The 10,798-nt window shown below is 30.8% G+C and overlaps 1 protein-coding gene across 1 annotated transcript; it reads right to left on the bottom strand.

Moving 5' to 3' along the window:
* Positions 1-726: 726 nt before the first annotated feature.
* Positions 727-7,715, bottom strand: LOC112518213 (glycerol-3-phosphate 2-O-acyltransferase 6). Its single transcript, XM_025125828.1, has 2 exons — positions 7,060-7,715; positions 727-1,768 (listed from the first exon to the last, which is right to left on the bottom strand). The coding sequence occupies exons 1-2, from the start codon at positions 7,681-7,683 to the stop codon at positions 896-898; spliced, it is 1,497 nt and encodes a 498-aa protein (XP_024981596.1). The 5' UTR covers positions 7,684-7,715; the 3' UTR covers positions 727-895.
* Between the last annotated feature and the right edge of the window lie 3,083 nt (positions 7,716-10,798).

Genomic DNA, 10,798 nt, shown 5'->3' with positions numbered 1-10,798 from the left:
AAAACACTAAAAAAATCCCTCGAAATCAACCAAAAAACCTTAAAAATCCCTCGAAACGTTGTAATTAGGTTAAAAACACATCGAACGATTTTGCGGGCATTTAGTCTACCTTAAAGGTGACCCCACTGAACAAAAATCATGGATCCGCCACTGTGTAAGAGTATGTGCCAATATAACTGCTTTTGGCGTCTACGATATCAACTAACAACAAAATTCCCATCACCCAAACATCAAAGAAATTGTTTATCTAAACAAGCTTAAAAGCGACCCGATTGTGAACGCTCGTTTTTGGGAAACATAAAGTTTAACGAGTACGGATACAGTCGCACATTTATAAAGACGTAGATGAGTTCTCGTTCGTACTCGCACATTTATGAAGACGTAGATGGGTTCTCATCTTAATGCATGAAGGTAAGTACTTGTGTATGTTTGTTCATACTGTAGCAAGTACTATCATCTTACATGAATAAATTAATAGTATATTGTGCTATTCAGTTTAACCAAAAGAGTAAAAAAAAATTACCGAACAAACGAATCGTTTAATTTGAAAACCAAAAACCATTTTGGTTCGGATGTGTGATTCGGTTTCTGAATCTTTTACACCTTTAGACGTGCTTCCAATCACCAAAATTTCTGAATCCGTCACCATCTGTAATCAACTCCTAAAGAATTCAAAGTTATAGTCGTTTTAAGTTATGTTTCTTTGACAAAGTTTCTAACAAGTAATTCGGGATGAAAACCTGTATACAAATTACGTACTAATATACAACTTATGATCGTTTAATCGGGAATATAAACAAACTTTATTGTTCTTATAGATTTTTGAAAACTTATTTGAAAAAATAGAACAACAAACTATCCGAATCGAATCAAGATCTTTCAAGCTTCAATTCCTCTATTGCGACTTACCCTTCTTGCTCTCGACTCGACCATCGGTTCCGGCCATCATCGCATACTTATCCTTTCGAGTCAAATTTGTGCATTCGAATCCAAGCGTATCCCCAATCACCCGTTGGATATAATTCGCCACCTCAAATGCTGATTTCCCGCCTTTGCAAGTCAACTCCAACGGCAATTGATTCAAGAACGTTATCTCATATGTCGGTCTAGGGTTCATGAACACGAAATACGGGTCCAGAACCTTGTACCCACGAGCCGTCGTCCCATAAAACATGCTTTGTTTCGTATTGATCGCCACTGGGACGATCCTATCGGAGAGCTCGGCGAAAAGTGCACTAAATCTTAGCAAAAACGACTCCCGACATGTCGTTCCCTCCGGGCATATCACGAGATCGCCTTCTTCGAGTAATTGCTTGATGTGTGCGGCATCTTTATCTCTTTCCCGTGCCAACGCCACAGCTTTAATTGGAGAAATTAGCTCAGAGAATTTACTAATGCTATATGTGACACAACTGATCTTTCGTCCTAGGGCCACTGCGGTGACCACAGGGTCGATAACGGCTCGATGGTTGCACACGAAGATCACGCCGCTTTGGCCTTGGGAAGGAGGGGGTGGAGGGGTGCCCTTGACGACTAGTTTGATGCCGAGGATCTTGTAGTTGTAGTACACGATCCTTTCGGGTAACGGGATGTTGAGGTAAACCCTAAGAATGGAGAGGAGAATGCCGATCGGCATCCATAAGAAGGTGAGTAGAGCGACGAGCGGTGTAGGCCTTTGAACAAGACGACCTTCATGAAAGATGATCGGACTTAGAAGCTTGTTTCTTGGTAACGGCTCGCATCTCGTTTTCGGTACTGTATATCCTTCCTACAATCATAAAACCGTAAATTATAAGAATGAATTCGTTGATTGCAAACGTGGCATGGATAGATATCACAGATGATGAATGAATTTTTTTTTCATACAATACTTTATTCTTGTTCCTAGCCGTCTTTTACAAGTCCGGAAACAACCTTACGTCCGTTAAGACCTTTTTGGGAACTAATTATGCTTCTTATATTTTTTATAAATGTCTGTATAATTTTCTTTTAGATTATTGTCGTCTATTTTATCTGTTAGTTTTTATTAAACATTAATAGTTTATCAGTTAACTTATAAGTCAACAACTAGTTTTTCAGCTAATAGGTAGCTTATCAGCTACACTACCACAAACTTGACTTTATTGGATTCTTATAATGTTAGAGCGTTTTTAAAAGAATATTTTACATGATTTAAATTTATAGTACCAAACCAAAATGCATCATATCTAAAAATGTTACAATATGTTTATAAGATGTTTTTGTGCCTTTTAACAAGTTTTTAGGATGTTTTTAAAATAAAAATGTTGTATTTGTTATTTAATACGACACTATTTGAAAAAAAAGTGCCTTATAAAAAACGGATGTACAAGACACTTCTCAAAATTGTCTTTAAAAACTTATTAGAACATCTAAAAACGTTCTATAAACATATTGTAACACTTTTAAATATGACTTTTTTATAATTTGATTATATAAACTTAAGTTTTTATACGACATTCAATTAAGATGCTTAGACATTTTAAACTTCAATTTTATGTTGGTACTAGCTTGTGAGATTTATAATCAAATAAGATTCTTTTGATATTACTTGTTTACCCTTGTGTTGCCATTAATTCAAACTAAATTTCCAAAATTGTGCAAGGTAATGAGAGGAAATGAAAGAAACCAAGAAAGGTTAAAATGGTCTTTCCATCCTTGACATCCCCATATCTTTTGAAGATCACATGTTTACTCATGTAAGGACTACCCAATATAAATGGGTTGAATGTGTATTCAATTACTTACGTTTACCGGGTAAGAGTCGTCACATTTACTTACCTGGTAAGACTTTCAATCATCGTCATCGTTTTTATTGGGTAAGATTATCGACTCTTTCTTTGTTCACCGGTAAGATAAACGACCCGATAAACATTTAATAAACTACCTAAGAATAGTATATGTATGTTTTAAATATGTATGTGTACGTGTGTGTGTGTGTGTATGCAAATGTTGAGAATTATGAGAAACAGTTTCATATGTATTGTTTTACGCACTATAATAAAATTGATTTTATAGGGCTCCTAATATAGAAGCGTCCTAAAAAAGGACTTAAGTTATAAAAGCAAACTAAAAAGCGTCTCACATAAATGTGTTACAACAGGACGTTTTTAGGCGTTTTAACAAGTTTTTATGACGTTTTTAAAATGAAGTATATATCAACTATTTTGTACAACACTATTTGAAAAAGTCTCATGTAAATACAAGTGTCCTATAAAAAGATAGGTTTACAGGACACTTCTCAAAAGTGTCATATAAAATAGCTAATAAGAGACAATATTCCAAAAAACTTGTTGAAACGTCTAAAAACATGTTATAAATCTATTGTAACACTTTTAGATATGACGTTTTATAAACTTCAGTTCTATAAAGTATCCAATCAAGACGCTTAGACAATTTGGATAGCAAGTTACAAATTTTGTCTCGGTCCCGACTCGAGGAAGAATCAAAAGAACCAAATGAATTATATACAAGTTAATAATAACATCGATTAAATGAAGTTGACGATATTGCATGTGAAACAGAACTATTCATATGTGAAAAAAACACGATCGTTATTTATTATAAATATAGATGTTAAAGCTTTGTGCAATAACGACTTGTACCCTAGAGATACTAAAACCAATAATTGGGGTTGGAATAAATGACCATCTACTCAAGTGGTCCTTTATTAATATAAAACTAAAACTAAAACTAAATGCTTATCCAGTAAGCACCTATCGTTAGAAGTCAACATATAATTTATTTTACGGGGTAAGATTGTAGTACATTAAAATGATATCGTATGCAACAATTAACCCGGTAAGCACTTACTCGTATAAGAATAGGCACATTTACTTACCGAGTAAGACTCTTCATCTTTATTATTGCTCTTACCGGGTCAGATTTTTTATTCTTGTTATGTTTATCAGATAAGAAAAATTATCCGGTAAACACTTAACAGGTAAGTGTTTAGTAAACGGCCCCTAAATAATCATTTATTTGAAGTCCAAAAATACAATACATAAATACGATTTAAAATTGTTTTCTAGAAAATAAAAAAATAAATTAAATATTTAAATATATGATGGAAAAATATGTATTAATTTTTAAGGAAGAAAAAGAAGGGTTCATGCTAAAGCCATATGGCCATTAAAGCTTTCACCAAACCCTATCAAGAAATAACAGTTGAAGGAAGCTTTAAATTGTTGTACCTATATGCAGCTCATATACAGCTATAATATATACATATATGTATATATACATACATATATGTATATATATATATATATATATATATTATAAATAAATTATTTTTTGTAAATGTCAGAAAAGAAACTGAAATGGTTAATGATTAAGTGGTCAGAATGACTGAGAGACTCTCATGATATAGTGCAATATGAAATATAATTGTTCGGTAATTGTTTACAAATGAAATTAGAGCGCTGAATGGTTAAAGAAGAACCAGAATACAAAATCATTCAGAAAGTTTTAGAATCATTAAGAAGCAGACATTGTTTTTAGACAAACAAAATTCACCTTCTAAGGATTAAAAAACTGTCTATTAATGAAATTATTAAGAGGTAAACAAACAACATTTTTATTCTTAATGTATTTTATGTTGCTAAAGATGGAAGTTATGGGATTTATTATGAATCAATTATGTTATATATTATTGTTTATTTATTACGAATCAATAAATTAATTTGTTACGAATCAATTACATTTATTGTAGCAAATTAATTTTCCAAATTAAATGATGACAATAATTTATGCTGTACACTTAATATTGTTATTATTACCAGAAATTAATAAGATTATATTATAATCTTTAAGTTTTCAATTTCACTTTATTATATATATATATATATATATATATATATATTTGAGTTTCAAACGATAACACCTTCATTTTACGAGAACGTGAGAACACTTTTATCACATGTTATAATACGCATGAGGGGACCCTGTGGTGTGCGGACGACGTGTTCTACGACTTAGCCCACACCAAAGGTTGTTTGCGTCTATGATTTAACATCATATGTGATGGTTTTGATGAATTATAGTATCATATCAACAACACTCTTATCACATGTGATAATACATGTGAGGGGGCTTAACAGTGTAAGGGCGACTTAGCCCACAACCAAGATCGCATCGAAAATCGTCCACGTCTCTGATTTAGTATCACATGTGTATCATATGTGATTGAATAATAGTATCACATGTGATTGTCTATAGTAAAAAGATGTTCTCGCATTCTCGTAAAATTAAGGTGTTCTCATTTGAATCCTTCCATATATATACAGTGAGAGATGCGTTTAATCATTTGAAAACTCAATATTTTGATAACTTTATCATAAAGTATTGTTTCATATGATTTTTTTATATCCGAGCCAAAAATTTAAGATATTAATTAACCTATATTTGTTTTACAATTTATTTGTTTCATATGTATTCATTTCATAACGTGAAACTTTTTAGATATATTTTTTTATTTCACAAATACATTAATAATTTTCATGTGTTATTTTATATAATTTTTTCTATCTACGAAAGTCTAAAATTATTACAATTTTATGTGTTCTTAAATAAAAATCGTTTAAATTTCTTAACAAAAAGAAATTGACTGAAAATATTAATACGACAGTTTTTTTATAATTTACATTTTATTAAAATAAAAGGAGTTTTTGTATATTAAAAATAAATAATAATATTAATAGTTGGAGGAGGAGGCACATGACCTACATTAAAGCAGTTATTTACTCTTGACAACAGGCCACGTGTAATTCAGTGTGCCATTTAAAACGGTATACAGTTCTCCTATTTACCTTCTCCCATGTTTTTTTTTATGTCATGTCAAATATAAGAATTTTTTTTTTGTCCCGTTCTGTTCTATATAGTCTGTATATCAAATACATCATTAATTCTTAATAGTTATATTAAAAGAATTTGAATCATTAAAATATAAATTTTGTTTGGCAAAAAGAAAATCTGACTCTTAATCATTCTAAAACTATCTGAATGATTTTGTATCTTGTGTCTTCCTTAGCCATTAAGCGTCATAATTTCATAATAAACAATTATATTTCATTTTGCACTATATCATGAGGGCATCTTAATCATTCTGACCACTTAATCATCCTACATTGAACGATTCAGCAACTGTCAAACAACCGCTTAGTCCCTGAAAGAAAACCTTAGGTCCTTTGACATTAAATGTCTCCTCAAATTAAGTTCATTTCCTTTCTCGTCTAAAATATTAAATGAGGGCCATAATGCTGTCTACATGTTCTTCTTTCATGCCGAACAAGGTCGGAACGATCAATTCATTTCTATATTGAAACAGTTTTTTATGGAAGTCGAAAACATTATATATTTTTAACTGAAGAAATGAAATCATAATTCAAGTTTATGTTCAATTTTTCTACTGTTTTGATTTCAACTGTAATTTAGAAAAGGCAGGTGATAGTGTTGTAGGGTTAGTCTTTCGTAATGGTTATGGATCTGATGGTGGATGGTGGTGATGAGTGACTGATTGCTGGTACTGAATTCTATGAAATTGTAGATCAAACTCATGATATTAATTAAAGAATGTTATTTAAAACACAGTAGTAATTACTGTAATTATTTATCAACAATGTTCTAATATGTTCTTAATGTAACGTTTTAATTAGTCTTTATCATCTAACCACCAACAATGTCTATATATAGAGAGAGGGGGTTCAGAGGAAAATCCTCAAAAAATTGAAAAACTGAGGAACACCCTAGTAACCAATTACGTGAACGGAATGCACATGTAGATACAAGTAATTGAAGTCATTTATTGGTTTTTATGCATGTGTGCATACCGAACAAATTGGTTACATATTACCAAAATGCATATGTGTATATTGTTCAGATGAACAGTTATCAGGTTGTTACTCAGTTTTTTATTTTTTTTACGATTTTCTTCCTAACCCGATCCTATATATATTATAAAGTTATATGACATCTTTCTAAAATTTTGGAGTTAAATGAACTAATAAATAATAAATGGAAGAAGAAGAATAATAATGATACCTTGCAAATGGACATGAAATCTTTGTCAGTTTCACCATCTCCAAGACCCAAATCAGGTAAATTCGAACCTCCAAATTCTCGAAAAATGGCAGCTTTTTTAAGCTCGCCATCAAGAACACCGGGTTCTGTAACGAACCCGGTGGCTCGACCATTTTTCGAAACTTCCAGTTCGGTCCCGAACACCTTATCGGCCCCTAAAAAATGCTTCGCAAAATGTTCCACCATCACCGATGGGCTTGATGTCACCACATACCTCTTTCCAAACGAGTTAAACACCCTCCATGTCTCTGGTCGAACATCTTCCACATAAAATCGTGGCAAAACCGAGCTCGATACGAGCTCCACATCTCGGATCTGTAGCCCGACAAACGAGATGAAAATATAGATACGAGTAGCTGCGGATTCGGAAAACAGGACGGAAGTCAAGAAAACGAATGGGAAAGACAGTAGTAGGAGGAAAGCTCGGAAAATGCTTCCGGCTTCGAGGGCTATGAGGAAATAGTATGGAAACAGGCTGCGGGAAACGAGGAGGGTGCCATCGAGATTGGATGCGACGGTCTGGCTCGATCTCGATTCCGAGCTGCATTCGGAGATGGGCTCGAAATCGGGATGAGGTGAAGGCATTGTGAGAATATGATGAGAAATTGAAGTTGTTGTGGGTCGATTTATGAGGATGAAATGGTGGGGGTTTAAAAAGGAGTTGGGAATACGAACTTTGAGTTGTTATTTTGTTTATTTTATTTTTATTTTCATGCAAAAAGTATTACGTGCATGTGAGAAATTTTAAAAAAATGTAAAATATTAAAGTCTTGGAATTTACCAAACTACCCTTTTGGTCTCATGTCCAACTTTAGACCCATATTTGACAAATTATTTTATAAATTAGCGTTTAACTGATAAGTTAATCGTTTAACTGTTACTTGTTAGAGATGACAACGGTTTTAGGGTACCGGGTATTCCAATTCCCATCGGGGAATAAAATTTCATCCCCATTTTCATTTCCAACGGGAACGGTGATTAAGGGAATCATGGATTTTGTTGGTGATTTGTATCATTAATATCATTTAAGTGTAATGGATTAATTTGTTGATCAATGTAATCATGATAAATATTGAACAAGTAAGGAAGGTGTAGAGTATATACTTGTTTGAGTTTATTTTTTATTCGGGTAATGTTGTTTTGTGAAAAATGCTTCAAAAATCCGAATTTAAAATTTTAAACCCGGTTTAGGGTTCAAAAACTGTCGTTTTTGACAGTTTTCGTATTCAATTTTGAAAATTGGTCATTTTGATTTTGAAGAGGTACACAGATACATAACAATCGATTCGTTGTTCGAAAACCATGGATTTTATCCGATTGAAATTTCAATTGTACCATCGAAATACTTCAATCTAAAAGTGTTACACGACTGTCAGTGGAATCCAAACAATCAAAATCCCGAAATTCTAACAGATTTTTTTTCCGTATACATAAATTAGTTTTTTTATGTATTCTTTTATATATTATTTATATAATTGTCAATTTTACGTTTAAACGGCATATAATGGTAAAACATTAATCAACCAGATTCTAATTGTTGTATTTGTATAAAAGTAACACAAACAAGCCTATCTCAATCGCAAATATATCAACTACAGTACTTAATAATTCAAAATTTTATACAACGACGTTATTACATCAATAAAGGTTTTTCACGAATTTGAACAACCAGATCAATATATGTAATTTCATTTACAAATTTTATCATGTAAAATTATTATATTTATACATTATATATACTGATTGGGTTTCTTATTTTATTATTATACTTGGTATACCCAGAGGCTCGCTCGAAAAGGCTGCTATACGATACCTTTTGACTTAACTCTACTCTAGTAGTCACTAGCCTCACTATAGTACTTCATCCAGCTGCTCTTATTGAAATATTACTCTTCATTCTCCCGTACGTGAAGCGTGTAAGCCTGCGTCAGAGGAGCATAGGGACACATATATGTATATACTAGAAGAGTATCCGCGCAATGCAGCGATATATATCTCGATTTTAATGTTCTATATTATTATTTGTCTATGTCGATGTTATAATACGATTTTATGTGTTTTTAAGAAAAAATAATGATTTTATTTTTGAATAAAATATAAATTAAAAAAATATATATCAATATTAATATCAAATCAACTATTTAAAAGTTCTCAAATTTTTATGTAATTTCTTTAAATTTTTTTATAATTTAATTTAAGTTTAATAACGAAATAATTTATTTTTGGTTTAATAATATAAGATTTTATAAAGATAACAATTAAGTATTCTGTTAGAACTCAATAATTATCCTAATTATATTTTAGATTTTTTATATTTAAAATGAGATGTTTATCCTTAATTTGATTATGTTTATCTACAGTTAGTTACACGAATTCAGATATGGAGCTTTAATAAGTTGTACTTACGCATAATCTACTTGTAATCTTGAGTTTTAAGTAATATACATAAATAAACAGTACTTTACGCATAAAAATGGTTTTTAAGAGTTTTTGTCAAATGCTTTATAATATACTACATGAAAATGTATTATTAATACTCATGGTAACGTTTGGGTCGAGATGTGTTATAAATTCAGGGATGCCCCGGTCAAACGGGCTTTGGATATCGGGTTCCCCATCAATGTCATATCCTTTTCTTCTCTTCCTTTCCTTTTCGAAAATAAAAATAAAACAATTTATTTTCTTTTATGTTTTATTTTCTTTAAAATTCGAAAACACAATATAAATGGATTGATTAAGAATGTGTAGAAAAATTAATTAAAAAAATATAAAACCATAAATAAGAAATATATATTCAAAAACTATTGAAACTTATTAAAAAAAACTACTTAGACGTTGTTTGTTTTTCATAAAAAAATTTATATCAATCCCTTATATCTGATTAGTTAAGAGGCAAGACCATTCAGACTGTTTGTATTTTTTTTTTATTTTTCAGAGGCATTTATCTCCTATTTTTCTTTTATCTGATAAGAGGTAAACCAACTTCTTATTTGTCTCTTATTGTTCTTCAAATTCTCAATAACGATGTTTCTCAATCGATTAAGATCATTTTTCTAGATTGATCCTTACCAAATCAATCCTCACCTTTCTCAATTAATGTATTTTAATAAGATGTAAATGTGTCAAACACCATTAATGACATAATGATAATGAATAAATATGTGAACTATATAAATTTATCTATAAATTCAACACTATAATTTTCGATGGGTAAAATAGAAAATTTAAACAAATTCAAACGTTTATCAATTTACAAAAACAAACAGTCTTATTAATTCAGATTTCAGACTTCAACAACACCTCTTATAAAGCAGAAGTGTAATAAAACTTCAGATTTCAACATCTCTTAAAAAAACAAACGCCACCTTAAAATAGTTTTTGACTTACAGTTAATTAAATGGTATATATTTTATAAACTAGTTTAAGATTAATGGTTTAATCATTTACCGTATTTAACCTATCTAAATATAATATTAAATGCATTAATTAACATATATTTGTTTTGAAATGTATTTGTTTTACATTGTGAAACTTTTTTACATGTATTTTTTGTTTCATAAACACATTAACAAAATTCACATTATAAACCGAATACATATAAAACAAATCTATACTATATTATAAAGCATTTGGCTAAAACTCTTAAAAACTCTTAAACTCTTAAAACTCTTAAACCCGTTCATTGCTAAACGATTTCATC

Source organism: Cynara cardunculus, assembly GCF_001531365.2.
Source record: "Cynara cardunculus var. scolymus isolate 2C chromosome LG 9, CcrdV1, whole genome shotgun sequence".
Lineage (NCBI taxonomy): Eukaryota > Viridiplantae > Streptophyta > Magnoliopsida > Asterales > Asteraceae > Cynara > Cynara cardunculus.
The sequence above is the reverse complement of the archived record's forward strand: the minus strand, read 5'-3'. Positions and strand labels throughout refer to the sequence as shown.

Excerpts from the sequence above, each read along its gene's own strand:
- LOC112518213 (XM_025125828.1), bottom strand. The coding sequence starts at position 7,683 with ATGCCTTCACCTCATCCCGATTTCGAGCCCATCTCCGAATGCAGCTCG. Across the intron at positions 1,769-7,059 it reads ATTTCATGTCCATTTGCAAG|GAAGGATATACAGTACCGAA; the intron begins GTATCATTATTA and ends TTATGATTGTAG.